Source organism: Ranitomeya variabilis, chromosome 4 (assembly GCF_051348905.1).
Source record: "Ranitomeya variabilis isolate aRanVar5 chromosome 4, aRanVar5.hap1, whole genome shotgun sequence".
NCBI lineage: Eukaryota > Metazoa > Chordata > Amphibia > Anura > Dendrobatidae > Ranitomeya > Ranitomeya variabilis.
This window is the reverse complement of record NC_135235.1, coordinates 74,315,897-74,331,901: the sequence shown is the minus strand read 5'-3', so window position 1 is coordinate 74,331,901 and position 16,005 is coordinate 74,315,897. Positions and strand designations below refer to the sequence as shown.

The 16,005-nt window shown below is 44.6% G+C and overlaps 1 protein-coding gene across 1 annotated transcript in view; it reads left to right on the top strand.

Moving 5' to 3' along the window:
- Window positions 1-2,585: 2,585 nt before the first annotated feature.
- LOC143769830 (glutathione S-transferase kappa 1-like) overlaps window positions 2,586-16,005 on the top strand; it is a 29,955-nt gene continuing 16,535 nt past the window's right edge. The window contains exons 1-3 of the mRNA XM_077258761.1: window positions 2,586-2,741; window positions 4,133-4,214; window positions 13,527-13,655. Of these exons, the coding sequence (XP_077114876.1) occupies window positions 2,673-2,741; window positions 4,133-4,214; window positions 13,527-13,655 (280 nt within the window). The 5' untranslated portion in view covers window positions 2,586-2,672. The remainder of the gene's footprint in view (window positions 2,742-4,132; window positions 4,215-13,526; window positions 13,656-16,005) is intronic.

The following is a 16,005-nucleotide window of genomic DNA, read 5'->3' as shown; positions in this document are numbered from 1 at the left end:
CTGCACGGAAAACGCAGCAGATTCAAAAAAGGACCATGTCAATTCTTTGTGCAGATCTGCTGTGTTTCCACACCCATTCCATAATAGAAATCTGCAGGGGTAAAAAAAGGAAGAAATCAGCACAAAAATCTGCAACGTGTGCACATACCAAAAAAAGGCGCAGATTCTGACCTGCGTTTTCTGCCAAGAAATGCAGAATCTGCACAGAAAATTCCACAGTCAAATCTACAACGTATGCACATAGCATATGGCTGCAAAAAAAGGGTGTTTTAAATTACATTTTGTACAAAAGTAAGAAAAAGGTTAAAAAAAAACCCTAAATCTAAATGTATTATTGCTGTCATTTTATTGGCCTGCAGAATAAAGTTTACATATTAATTATTGTAAATAATAAATGCCATTTAAAGGGAACCTGACAGCTGATCCACTGACAGCACACATCAGACTATGGCTGAATTATTTCAGCCACATGTTTGACTATTAAATATTTGCAAAACAAGGCTGTTTTCTGTAGTACAATGTTATGGTACATTATGATTTTCTTGTTCACTGTTTATTGCATTTTTGGAGCAGAAAGAACAACAAAAGCAATTAAAGAAAATCTGATACATGCTTCCCCAGCCACAGCTTTTTCAGTCTGTCCATAGAAGCTTAAAGAGAAAAAAAGCAACAAATCCGCACAGTTCAACAGCGTCTTTAGATGCACAAAGGGCAGCGTTTTCATGAAATCACATCCATTTTGCTTTAATGTTTAGTCCATGTTCACATGCAGAATAATTGCTGCAATTTTGTGCTGCTTTGTTGGTGCACAAACTTTGCAACATGTCAGGGTATGTGTCCACGTTCAGGATTGCATCAGGATTTGGTAAGGATTTTCCATCAGTATTTGTAAGCCAAAACCAGGAGTGGGTGATAAATGCAGAAGTGGTGCATATGTTTCTATTATACTTTTCCTCTAATTGTTCCACTCCTGGTTTTGGCTACAAATACTGATGAAAAATCCTGAGCAAATCCTGATGCAATCCTGAACGTGGACACATACCCTAAGGGTATGTTTCCACGGTCAGGAAACGCTGCTTGTTTGACGCTGCGCAGGGCTGCAGCGTCAAACAAGCAGCGTCCAGATGTTCCAGCATAGTGGAGGGGATTTTATGAAATCCCGTCTCCACTATGCGTGGAAACCCGCACGCGGCGGCCCTGCGACTCCGGACATGCTGTGCGTCTTTTCAGATCGCAGCATGTCCGTACACCTTGCGGGGACGCAGCGTCCCCGCAAGGCATATCACAGGGCGCTATGGGAGAGAGCGATCATCCCGGATGTGAAGAGTTAACACATCCGGCATGATCGCGTCCCAGAAAGGGGGCGGGGCTTAGCGCCGAGCGGCTTCGCTGCTGCGGCGATACCGCCGGCCATCCTGACCGTGGAAACATACCCTAACTGTCCACACAAAGTGGATGTGATTTCACAAAAACTGCCCCAACTGAGTGTCTAATGATGCTGCTGAACCGTGGGGTTTTGGTGCCTTTTTCCCTATAGGCTTCAATGGGGAGCGTGGAAAAAATGCATGTAAAACATGCACTTGATTTTTAAACTGCAGAATCAAAGCTTTTCTGGACACATTAACAACACTGCTTTAGGCTATGTGCACATGTTGCGGATTAGCCTCAGGAATTTCTGGTGCGGATTCTGCATCTCTTGGCAGAAAACACAGCTGCGGATTTGTCACGTTTTTTGTGCGGATCCGCAGCGTTTTTGGTGCGGTTTTGCTGCTGATTTTTTTGCGGATTTTCAGCGTCTTTTTACCACTGTGGATTTCAGTAATGGAAAGGGTACAAAAACGCTGCAGATCCGCAAAAAAGAAGTGACATGCTACTTCTTTTAATCCGCAGCGTTTCCGCACCGAATTTTCCGCACCATCTGCACAGCGTTTTTCTTTCTCATTGATTTACATTGTGCTGTAAATCAATTGCGGATCTGCAGCATTTCTGCACCGCAAAAAACGCTGCGGATCCGCAGCAAATCCGCAACGTGTGCACATACCCTTACATCTGCACCAAAAGTGCATCAAATAAGGGAGAAAATGCATAAAAAAATGCAGCAAAAAATGAAATAACCAGAGAAGATCATTATTGCTTAGATTGGACTTGATTAGTTTAGATTAGACACCTGCAGAAAATTAAAACAAAACATTATTTATGCAATATGTGAACACGGCCTTATAGGCACAAAAAAATCAAGATGTCATATAGTGAAGCTTACGTAAATATGAATATTATGGCTGCTACACTATCAATGAATGAACAAAAAAAATAAACCCATAGGTCCCGAATACTGCAGGACAGTCCCGGATTTGGGTCTGCGCCCTGCAGTCCTGGGCATCTACTAAATGTTTATCACTGAGATAATAAATCTGCAACATCAAAAACTCATAAAACGCTCATCGTGGGAACGTGGCCTCAACTTACAAACAGAACTGCACCAGATTGTCTGTGTTATTTGTGCTTTCAGCTAGTTGGGTGCCTACATGGAAGTTCACAGTAGGTGGCAGTGAGAGCCTTCACTATCTGCTCCAACACAAGGTCAGACAAATGTGGTATAACAGGTTGCAGTAAACTTTGCTCTCTTCCCGTTCCCACAATGCTCCTTGCAGTGTAAGCAGCCTGCAGCAGACATGTCTAAGAGGAAGGTGCTGGAGCTGTTCTACGATGTGGTCTCCCCCTATTCCTGGCTGGGCTTTGAGGTGAGAGGTTTTAGTTGGAGAATTGTAATTTGCAGCAGTTCTCTTTCTTAAACATATTAGGGAATTGCTTCGGGTGCTATTCCTGTGTCTATATCCGCATGTATGTGACTGGAATAAGGCTCTCTGCCTGATACTTGTTTCAGGTGCCCCGTTAAACACTTTGATAGTAGTGTCGCTGCTATTGGTGGACCCAGACAAAGGGCCCCTGTGTAAGAACAATTTATTGGCCTTTTGCAGACTAAAAGCTCCTCATAACACACAATTCCACATGCTATGGAGGGTGCAGTGGTCCCTTCACTTCTTGGGGCCCTGTGCAGCTGCACAGGTTGCACCTATAGTGTGTCTGCCCCTGGTCGCAGCTGCGGAGTGCGGTATTATTTATATGCATTGTTGATTTTGTGCATATTGTACTGTTTAACGCGGCATGGTAGCCTTGGGCGAGGTACTCGTTTCTTATGCCCCGACATGTTACATGAAGGTGGGGGTCCTGGCTGGGTGTGTGGACTTGTGCTATGGGCATCGCTGAGGAGTCTGTATAAAATAGACCGAATACGAAAATGTATAATACATTGGGTACAGTACAGGAAGTGCTGTAAATGTTTTCATAAGAATTTGGGAAAGTTCAGAAATGTCCTATAAATGTGTGTTCTGTTCCTGATCTAAGGATCTGGGCTTTTAGTGGAGATGAATCTGTGCTGCACTTTATGCACATACTCAGTAGTGACCATGACCAGTGCCTTGGGGTCGGGTGTCTGGGAAATTGAGGATTTGGAGGTTGGCTTACCGACTCCATAGCCCTGGCTATTGGCCTTGGAGACCATGTGTTACCGATGGCTTGGGTGGGCCAGGAACAGATGTCGAACAGTTCAATGAGGGAGACCACCAGCCAAAAATAAACATTTTAAATAAATATTTTTTAAAAATATAAATAGTGTGACGCAACCTGGTGTGAAAAGTGTATGTGAACAAATTGGTCAAACTAATAACTAACGAGCTGACAGACTGGTTGTTGTGATGACTGAGCTTGTGTGTCCAGCACTCAGCTCCCCTGGTGAACCTGTACATTGCAATACACTTGTACACCAGATGGCGCCATGCTATGTAAGAAAATATCACAACTCTTAGTCTTCAGTTGATTTTTTTTCTTTTTCTTTTTTCTTTTTAACAGCGTGTAAAATTGCAAATAATAACTCTATTTATGATCTTTTCAGAGGATGTGATTGGTAATGGTGAAAATTCAAAACAAATGGTCATAATACAAATTTAAAAATTCTTACCACAGCACAAAACTTTCACTGAAAATTTCCAAAGTTTATGAATAAGATTTGTTATTTTAGTATAGAAAAAAAATGGATCTCCAATCTGTCTTTTTATTTTTTTACTCATAACAGATACTATTACGATATAAGAACATATGGAACATAGACATCCATTTACGCCCTGCGTTCCTTGGAGCAATAATGAATGCAACTGGTATGTAATGCTAGAAGATGCCTGGTAATATGGTTCCTCCAGTGAATGGGTTGACCAGCAATACCAAGCTCAACCAGTACTTCAATGTGTTGTGGACCTGAAGGTCCTATGGATTGGCCATCAATGTCCTAGAGGACCACTTTTAATGTATTAAAAAAAAGTGAGTCTGTAGCTCATTCACATGACTTCCGTGTACGATATTCACATGTAGAACCATCGCAGAAATTGGATTTTGTCATGTGAGATCAGTAATGCTCCGGTGCTAAACATGACGCTCATGCATGACGCCATAATACGGTGTGTGCACGAGCTCTTAGTGGGAACCTGTCACTTCTCTGTTTATGGAGAGCAGCGACTGTATCCGTGCCCTCAGCATTAATGGACTGTAGGTTGTAATGCTGATCCTACTGTCAGTCATTGCCAGGGCCGCGGTTACAGCCTCTGGTCTCTATACATAGAGCAGAGACTGAACGCATGTTGGAGCCATCACTGTGACCAAACACTGCTGGGTGAGTAAAATTCGTACCTCTCAGCAGCGGGGCTCAAAGTGCAAGCGCTGTTATGTAAGAGCAGCTCTTGCTTACATGGAGAATCATTCATCTGGATGACCATAACGTGTTACGATACTTTGTGATGCATCGGTTGCTGTAATGGAAAATGAAGATTCATCTGGTGATAACATTATTGAAGGGGATAAGAAAAAACTTGATCTCATGTCAGTCAGCCGGTTGTCAGGACCATTCTGTTTAAGGGTTTCTCCACCCCAGAAATTGTATTAATATTTTTTTTTTAAATTTCCAGCTTGTTTAGATAAAGGAAGTAAGAAATAAAGTATGGCCACCTTAGTTTATGTTCCCACAGAATATATATATATGCGCTCACATTTCGTTCTGTGTCCCCGTCGAGGCATACGTCTGAAATCCCCTGCAAAATGTGATCCGTGCGTCATTGGGGCCGATAGACTTTAATGGTGACGTCAGAGCGAACGTGAACTCTGCTGTGCACTTTTTTCGGGAGTGTATGCTGACAGGAGGCGGACACGCAGACGTATTTTTTTTTTTTACCCTCCAGAAAGTGCTCTCCCAGTTAAAATCTATGGGGGAGCATGGAGACATGATTTCCTTTCACTACCTCTCTCAGTTCTGCTGATTTAGGCTTGCATTATATAGGATGGCAGGAACATGCACGAGTCAGGAGGGGACGGAGCAGCGGGGTGACATCATCACGTCGGGACTCTGCGTGACCCAGCGCAATGACTTCACCACGTTTGTCCACCCACGCCTTGGTTCTGTCTGCTGGCAGACACCCAGGATCCATGATTTGGTGGGTATAAGGCTTTTTTTTTTCCATTTTATTCTTTTTTAATAGTATTTGTAGGGGTAATACCGAGGGCTACCTGACAGTGTGTTTGGGAATACTAGGGGCCACCATATAGCATGTGTGTAGGGGGAAAACTGGCATAACCATGCGTTGTGGGGGGGAAATACTGGGGGCCACCATACATTGCATGGGAGGAATGTAATACTGAAGGCCACCATACAATGGGGGGAGAAATACTGGTGGCCACCATACAGTGTGATGAAAGGGGGAATATTGGGGGCCACCATACAGTGTGTGAGGAGTAATACTTTGGGCCACCATACAGTATGAGGGGAGGAAATTCTGGGGGCTACCATACAGTGTGTGTGGGGGATAATACTGGGGGCCACCATACAGTGTGTGTGGGGGATAATACTGGGGGCCACCATGCAGTGGGGGAGACTACTATGGGCCATTGTACCGTGTGGGGGAGACTACTAGGGGCCATCGTACAGTGTGGGGGAGACTACTGGGGGCTATTTAACTGTGTGGGAGGGGGCTATTGAGGGACATCATACATTGTGGGGTGGACTACTGAAGGCCATCCTGCTGTGATTGAGAAGCTGTGGATCCATCATGCTGTGCATGTGGGGGCATCATGCTGTGTAGAAGGGAACTATATATGGAAGGATTCAGAGGACATTATTAAATGTTAAAAAAAATTGTTCAGTACTTGGAGAACTTCTCATACTCCTCGCTAGGCCCCCATAAAATAATAAAGCTTATACTCCCCACAGTGTTGGCACTCGCTCTCCGTTGCTCTCGTGCTATTGTGGCGTCGGCACCCTATCAGCACTGGCATCACTGTCCCCGCCTCCTGTCGAATTGAGCATGAAGAGCAAGTCCGAGATCAGCTGTGTTATGATCCGGTGGTAGGATCACCAAACTGACCTGATAGGTAAACCTGAATAGTTGGACAAGCTCCAGGGATGTGGGAACTATACCGACCGCAATCCTGATCCCATCCACACACACCAAAGGCAGCCGTGGAGCGTTACCTAAAAACCTAGACGCCTCTCCACAGCCCGAGAAACCGGCCACCCCCAGAGAGAAAGCAAGCCTCACCTGCCCCAGAGAAATAACCCCCAAAGCTTAGACAGCCCCCCACAAACAATAACGGTGAGTCAAGGGGAAAACACAAACGTAGGAATGAAAAACAGGTTTAAGCAAATGAGGCCCGCTAACACCAAACAGACAGAAAACAGCAAGGAATCTGTGCGGTCGGTACAAAAACCACCAAAAACTATCCACACAGAAAGTACAAGAACCCCCACACCGACCCACGATGCGAGGGGCGCACTCTGCACCCCAGAGCCACCAGCAAGCGAAAAATCACACACAAGCAAGCTGGACTAAACAAATCATATACTGAGAAACATTTTCAAGGAAACAATGAGCAAAAAGAACTAGCAAGACTTAGTTTCTCAGAAAGAGACAGATCACCAGGGAAATCCAGGAGAGGTCAGAACCAGTACTGAATACAACGACAGCAGGCAACAAGTAAAGGTCCAGGTGGAGTTAAATAGGAACCAGCATAGCAGGAAATGAGGCAGCTGAGCCCAGCTCCAGACCCGCAGTATCGCTAAAGGCCACCAGAGGGAGCCCAGACGGAATTCACAACAGTACCCCCCCTTGAGGAGGGGTCACCGAACCCTCACCAGAGCCCCCAGGCCGATCAGGACGAGCCGAATGAAAGGCACGAACCAAATCGGCCGCATGGACATCAGAGGCGACAACCCAGGAATTATCCTCCTGACCATAGCCCTTCCCTTTAACTAAGTACTGAAGCCTTCGTCTCGAAACACGAGAATCCAAGATCTTCTCCACCACATACTCCAATTCTCCCTCGACCAAGACTGGAGCAGGAGGATCAACAGAAGGAACAACAGGCACCACATATCTCCGCAACAATGACCTATGGAACACATTGTGAATGGCAAATGATGCTGGGAGGTCCAAACGAAATGACACAGGGTTGAGGATTTCCAAAATCTTATAAGGACTGATGAAACGAGGCTTGAACTTAGGAGAGGAAACCTTCATCGGAACATAACGAGAAGACAACCCTACCAAATCCCCCACAGGAAGTCGGGGACCCAAACAGCGACGGCGGTTAGCAAAGCGCTGAGCCTTCTCTTGGGACAACGTCAAATTGTCCACCACGTGGTTCCAAATCTGCTGCAACCTATCCACCACAGAATCCACCCCAGGACAGTCAGAAGGCTCAACCTGACCTGAGGAAAAACGAGGATGAAAACCAGAATTGCAAAAAAAAGGTGAAACCAAAGTAGCAGAACTAGCCCGATTATTGAGGGCGAACTCAGCCAATGGCAAAAAAGTCACCCAATCATCCTGATCAGCAGAAACAAAACATCTCAGATAAGTCTCCAAGGTCTGATTAGTACGTTCGGTTTGGCCATTCGTCTGAGGATGGAAGGCCGATGAAAAAGATAATTCAATGCCCATCTTAGCACAAAAGGACCGCCAAAATCTGGACACAAACTGGGATCCTCTGTCAGACACAATATTCTCAGGAATACCATGCAAACGAACCACATTCTGAAAAAACAGTGGAACCAAATCGGAGGAGGAAGGCAGCTTAGGCAAGGGCACCAAATGGACCATTTTAGAAAAACGATCACAAACCACCCAGATAACAGACATCTTCTGAGAGACTGGAAGATCCGAAATAAAATCCATGGAAATATGCGTCCAGGGCCTCTTCGGGACAGGCAAAGGCAAAAGCAAACCACTGGCACGAGAACAGCAAGGCTTGGCCCGAGCACAAATCCCACAGGACTGCACAAAGGAACGCACATCCCGCGACAAGGAAGGCCACCAAAAGGACCTAGCCACCAAATCCCTGGTACCAAAAATCCCAGGGTGACCCGCCAACACCGAAGAATGAACCTCGGAAATGACTCTACTGGTCCATCTATCCGGGACAAACAGTCTCTCCGGTGGACAACGATCAGGTCTATTGGCCTGAAATTCCTGCAGTACCCGTCGTAAATCAGGGGAGATGGCAGACAAAATCACCCCTTCTCTGAGGACACCAGCCGGTTCAGAAACTCCTGGAGAGTCAGGCACAAAGCTCCTAGAAAGAGCATCAGCCTTCACGTTCTTCGAACCCGGAAGGTATGAAACCACGAAATCGAAACGGGAGAAAAACAGCGACCATTGAGCCGGTCTAGGATTTAGCCGTTTAGCAAACTCGAGATAAGTCAAATTCTTGTGATCCGTCAAGACCACCACACGATGTTTGGCTCCCTCAAGCCAATGTTGCCACTCCTCAAATGCCCACTTCATTGCCAACAACTCCTGATTACCAACATCATAATTCCGCTCGGCAGGCGAAAACTTTCTTGAAAAGAAAGCACATGGCCTCATCACAGAGCCATCAGAGCTTCTCTGTGACAAGACAGCCCCTGCTCCAATCTCAGAAGCATCAACCTCGACCTGGAAGGGCAGAGAGACATCCGGCTGACGCAAGACAGGAGCCGAAGAGAACCGATGTTTGAGCTCCTGAAAGGCCTCCACGGCCGCAGGAGACCAATTCGTCACATCAGAACCCTTCTTGGTCAAATCCGTCAAAGGCTTAACCACACTGGAAAAATTAGTGATGAAGCGATGGTAAAAATAGCAAAACCCAAGAACTTCTGAAGACTTTTTACCGATGTAGGTTGAGTCCAGTCATGAATAGCCTGGACCTTGACTGGATCCATCTCAATGGTAGAAGGAGAAAAAATAAAGCCCAAAAAGGAAACCTTCTGGACTCCGTAGAGACATTTAGAGCCCTTCACAAACAAGGCATTGGCTCGCAGGACCTGAAATACCATCCTGACCTGCTTCACATGAGATTCCCAATCATCAGAAAAGACCAAAATATCATCCAGGTACACAATCATAAACCTATCCAGATACTCTCGGAAGATGTCGTGCATGAAGGACTGGAACACAGAAGGGGCATTAGAAAGCCCAAAAGGCATCACCAAGTACTCAAAATGGCCTTCGGGCGTATTAAATGCTGTTTTCCATTCATCGCCCTGCTTTATACGCACAAGATTATACGCTCCACGAAGATCTATCTTGGTGAACCAACTGGCCCCCCTAATCCGAGCAAACAGATCGGACAACAGTGGCAAAGGATACTGAAATTTGACCGTGATGTTATTTAGAAGGCGATAATCTATACAGGGTCTCAGAGAACCATCCTTCTTGGCCACAAAAAAGAACCCCGCACCCAAAGAGGACGAGGACAGGCGAATATGCCCCTTCTCCAAAGACTCCTTGATATAACTCCGCATAGCGGCATGTTCTGGTGCAGACAAATTAAAAAGTCGTCCCTTAGGGAACTTACTGCCAGGAATCAAATTTATGGCGCAATCACAATCCCTATGAGGAGGTAGGGCACTGGACTTGGGCTCATCAAATGCATCCTGGTAGTCCGACAAAAATTCAGGGACTTCAGAAGGAGTAGAAGAAGCAATTGACACCAAAGGAGCATCGCCATGAATCCCCTGGCAACCCCAACTTGACACAGACATTGCTTTCCAATCCAGGACTGGATTATGAGCCAGCAGCCATGGCAGACCTAACACGACAACATCATGCAAATTATGTAACACAAGAAAGCGAATGACCTCCTGATGTGCAGGAGTCATGCACATGGTCATTTGAGCCCAGTACTGAGGTTTATTCTTGGCCAATGGCGTGGCATCAATTCCCTTTAGTGGAATAGGGAATTGCAAAGGCTTCAAGATAAAACCACAGCGCCTGGCAAAGGACAAATCCATCAAATTCAGGGCGGCATCTGAATCCACAAAAGCCATAACTGAGTAGGATGACAGAGAGCAAATTAAAGTAACAGACAAAATGAATTTAGGTTGCACAGTACCAATGGTGACAGACTTAGCGAAGTTTTTTGTGCGCTTAGAACAATCTGAGATAACATGAGCAGAATCACCACAGTAAAAGCACAACCCATTCTGACGTCTGTGATTTTGCCGTTCAATTCTGGTCAGAATCCTGTCACATTGCATAGACTCAGGCTTCTGCTCAGAAAATACCGCCAGATGGTGCACTGGTTTGCGCTCCCGCAAACGCCGATCAATCTGAATGGCCAAAGACATTGACTCATTCAGACCCGTAGGTGTGGGAAACCCCGCCATAACATCCTTAATGGCTTCAGAAAGACCCTTTCTGAAAATCGCTGCCAGGGCACACTCATTCCATTGAGTGAGCACAGACCATTTCCTAAACTTCTGACAGTAAACCTCTGCTTCATCCTGACCCTGGGAGAGAGCCAGCAAAACATTTTCTGCTTGGTCTACCAGATTAGGTTCCTCATAAAGCACTCCAAGCGCCAGAAAAAACGCATCCACATTTTGCAATGCAGGATCTCCTGGCGCCAGAGAGAATGCCCAATCTTGAGGGTCACCACGCAACAAAGAAATAATAATTTTAACTTGCTGAACCGGATCACCAGAGGAAAGAGGTCTCAGAGAAAGGAATAATTTGCAATTATTTTTAAAGTTCAAAAACCTAGATCTGTCTCCGGAGAACAGCTCAGGAATAGGTATCTTAGGCTCTGACATAGGACTGTGAACTACATAATCCTGAATGTCTTGTACTCTAGCAGTGAGATGATCCACACTAGAAGACAGACTCTGAAGGTCCATAGCTGCAGCTGAATTCTGAACCACCCAGAGATTAAGGGGAGGAGAGAGGCTAGACACACTGCAGAGGAAAAAAAAAAAAATGAGCTCAGGATTTCTCTTATCCCTCTTTTGCAATGCATTAACTCTTTACTGGCCTGCTGTACTGTTATGATCCGGTGGTAGGATCACCAAACTGACCTGATAGGTAAACCTGAATAGTTGGACAAGCTCCGGGGATGTGGGAACTATACCGACCGCAATCCTGATCCCATCCACACACACCAAAGGCAGCCGTGGAGCGTTACCTAAAAACCTAGACGCCTCTCCACAGCCCAAGAAACCGGCCACCCCCAGAGAGAAAGCAAGCCTCACCTGCCCCAGAGAAATAACCCCGAAAGCTTAGACAGCCCCCCACAAACAATAACGGTGAGTAAAGGGGAAAACACAAACGTAGGAATGAAAAACAGGTTTAAGCAAATGAGGCCCGCTAACACCAAACAGACAGAAAACAGCAAGGAATCTGTGCGGTCGGTACAAAAACCACCAAAAACTATCCACGCAGAAAGTACAAGAACCCCCACACCGACCCACGATGCGAGGGGCGCACTCTGCACCCCAGAGCCACCAGCAAGCGAAAAATCACACACAAGCAAGCTGGACTAAACAAATCATATACTGAGAAACATTTTCAAGGAAACAATGAGCAAAAAGAACTAGCAAGACTTAGCTTCTCAGAAAGAGACAGGTCACCAGGGAAATCCAGGAGAGGTCAGAACCAGTACTGAATACAACGACAGCAGGCAACAAGTAAAGGTCCAGGTGGAGTTAAATAGGAACCAGCATAGCAGGAAATGAGGCAGCTGAGCCCAGCTCCAGACCCGCAGTATCGCTAAAGGCCACCAGAGGGAGCCCAGACGGAATTCACAACACAGCTGTAGCCCAGACTTCCTCTTCATGTTCAATTTGTCTGAAGACTGGAACAGAAACGCCAGTGCTGATTGGACGCTGGCGTCATGTGTCTCAACAACCGCACGAGAGCCCCGGGACCACGAGTGCTGACATTGCTGGAATGGCGAATGCACGGGAGGTGAGTATAAGCTTAATTATTTTATGGGGGGCCAAACATTTAGATGAAGAAGAAATTGTTATAGTAGTGGACAACCCCTTTTAAGTTAGCACTTAAGAAGCATTTGTTATAGGGCCACTCAGGATATTGTGTCTGTAAAATTGGCCTACTCAGGGCATTGTTACTTTCTAAGGGCCGAAATGTGGGCACTTGCGTAGGGCATTAATATTTTCAAGGACTCAATTTTACCATCTAGAGGGACGAAAAGAGGCATTTTACTTGTAAAAGACATAGTGGTAGGCATTATTGAGTCAATACCACTGATGCCCTCCTTGTGGCACCTGACGCGTGTTTCGCATACCTGCTTTTTCAAAGGGGTATAGTTTTTATGGCATCATGCATTACTGGTAGATAGGCTATACACTCCATCTAGTTGCATTGCCCACCAACTTGGTGCTGCCTGTATTTACTCTGCAGTGATCTTTTTTGCCCTGCCCCCTTAAGTCACATTTTGACTCCTATTCCCTCCTTTGCCTACCTTCATGTCTCCTCCACAGTTCTCTAAATTGTCATTGTATACTTTTTGTCTGACATGGTTTCAATGTGATTTCTTAATAAGATTAACCTGATTTATATTATCCTTTGGAGGATTTCAATTTGCTCGGTCTAGTTTCTAGTGAGCCTCATATCAGGCTGACACTTGCTGTTTTGTATAGGTCACTTCTAAGTGGTCATGTCATTATCATGATAGGCAGGATTACAATGACATATACCGTAACACCGGCCAAGGTGTTGGCCAAACTCTCATCCAAAACTATCCCAACTTCCGTTCTAATATTTTTGGTGGGAAAACTGAAAAAGGATCTGGAGCTTGAGTTCAAACTGCCTTATCTTCACCTGCAGAATACACATTATTTTGCTGGTTGTCCCTGCCAATATAAGCAGATTCTGTAGATTTTAATCTAATGTGTATAGAGACCTTAACGCAGGATCCACCATTCACAATAGGTGATGTGATGGTCACGGCTATTCTTCCCCACTCCCTGCACAAAGGCCTCAGTAAAAATTCAAAGAATGCTTACAAAACTGTCCCATGGAAGTCAATGAGTAAGAGTCAGTCTATTGCTGTCTACTGTCCATATGAAGAAAATTAAATTAAAAAAAAATACAATATACCGTAGGTGACATATTCCTGAAAGATCAGAAATGACTCTCATTTATCTATAGGTAACTCACCGCCTGCCATGGTTCCAAAGAGAGGCGCCTACATGACAAAGGATGTGGAACGGCTGACTCAGTTTTATCAGGTTCCTTTAAGACACCCAAGTGATTTCTTTGAAGTTGTCATTAAGAAAGGTTAGTATTTGCTTTATTCGTAAGAAGTATGGGGAATAAATTATGTAATGCAAAATGAGGCAGTATCACACAGCTTTTGGATACATTTATACATCACATTTTTGTATTCTGTTAGAACTTACATTATCTAATATAAATGCAATATTTTTCAGACTATAAGACACACTGGACCATAAGATGACCTAGGTTTTAGAGGAGGAAAATAGAAAAAAATTTAAGCAAAAATGTGGTCAATTCTTAACTAATATTTCCCATCTTGGTATATACATTGCCTTGCGAAAGTATTCGGCCCCCTGGAACTTTTCAACCTTTTCTCACATATCATGCTTCAACCATAAAGATACAAAATGTAAATTTTTGGTGAAGAATCAACAACAAGTGGAACACAATTGTGAAGTTGAATGAAATTTATTGGTTATTTTAAATTTTTGTGGAAATTCAAAAACGAAAAAGTGGGGCGTGCAATATTATTTGGCCCCTTTACTTTCAGTGCAGCAAACTCACTCCAGAAGTTCATTGTGGATCTCTGAATGATCCAATGTTGTCCTACATGCCTAATGATGATAAATATAATCCACCTGTGTGTAATCAAGTCTCCGTATAAATGCACCTGCTCTGTGATAGTCTCAGGGTTCTGTTTGAAGCACAGAGAACATCATGAAGACCAAGGAACACAACAGGCAGGTCTGTGATATTGTTGTGGAGAAGTTTAAAGCTGGATTTGGATACAAAATGATTTCCAAAACTTTAAACATCCCAAGGAGCACTGTGCAAGCGATCATATTGAAATGGAAGGAGTATCATACCACTGCAAATCTACCAAGACCCGGCTGTCCCTCTAAACTTTCATCTCAAACAAGGAAAAGACTGATCAGAGATGCAGCCAAGAGGCCCATGATCACTCTGGATGAACTGCAGAGATCTACAGCTGAGGTGGGAATGTCTGTCCATAGGACAACAGTCAGTAGTACACTGCACAAATCTAGCCTTTATGGAAGAGTGGCAAGAAGAAAGCCATTTCTCAAAGATAACCATAAAAAGTGTTGTTTAAAGTTTGCAACAAGCCACCTGGGAGACACACCAAACATGTGGAAGAAGGTGCTCTGGTCAGATGAAACCAAAATCAAACTTTTTGGCAACAATGCCTATCGATATGTTTGGTGTAAAGGCAACACAGCTCATCACCCTGAACACACCATCCCCACTGTCAAACATGGTGGTGGCAGCATCATGGTTTGTGCCTGATTTTCTTCAGCAGGGACAGGGAAGATGGCTAAAATTGATGGGAAGATGGATGGAGCCAAATACAGGACCATTCTTGAAGAAAACCTGTTGGAGTCTGCAAAAGACCTGAGATTGGGACAGTGATTTGTCTTCCAACAAGACAATGATCCCAAACATAAAGCAAAATCTACAATGGAATGGTTCACAGATAAACGTATCCAGGTGTTAGAATGGCCAAGTCAAAGTCCAGACCTCAATTCAATCGAGAATCTGTGGAAAGAGCTAAAAACTGCTGTTCACAAACGATCTCCTTCAAACCTCACTGAGCTTGAGCTGTTTGCCAAGGAAGAATGGGCAAGAATTTCAGTCGCTCGATGTACAAAATTGATAGAGGCATACCCCAAGCGACTTGCAGCTGTAATCACAGGAAAAGGTGGCGCAACAAAGTATTAAGTTAAAGGAGCCAAATAATATTACAGTTTCTGAATTTCCTCAAAAATTTAAAATAACCAATAAATTTCGTTCAACTTCACAATTGTGTTCCACTTGTTGTTGATTCTTCACCAAAAATTTAGATTTGGTATCTTTATGTTTGAAGCATGATATGTGGGAAAAGGTTGAAAAGTTCCAGGGGGCCGAATACTTTCGCAAAGCACTGTATATGTGCAAAATCCAGGCATACTTGGCCCCCTCATTAACATCCTGGTTTGCATGGCCCCCTTATCCCTATCCTGGTTGCATGGCCCTCTCATCCCTATCCTGGTATACATGGCCCTCATCCCTATTGATCGTGCGGGCATAGAAGCTGTGCGCTTAAGTGATAGATGATACCTGGCTATTTAATAATCTAAAGGCTGGGCGAGGGAGGGGGCTCCCTCTCCAACCAATCTGCCCGATCGTGAAGTCATCTCGGGGGCCTGATGGTTGCCATTACAGCAGGAGGTCACATGACTACATTCTGAACTGTCAGCTATGGGTGCCTGTTAAACTGTGCCCGCAGCATGGTCTAAGAGGCTTCTGTCAGTGTAAACTGACAGGTATAATGCTTTACAATTCTTTATGCCAGCATTTAGAGTAATAGAATTTAAAGTCTCTTAGAGGGACTAAGAAAAAGGGAATAAAATGT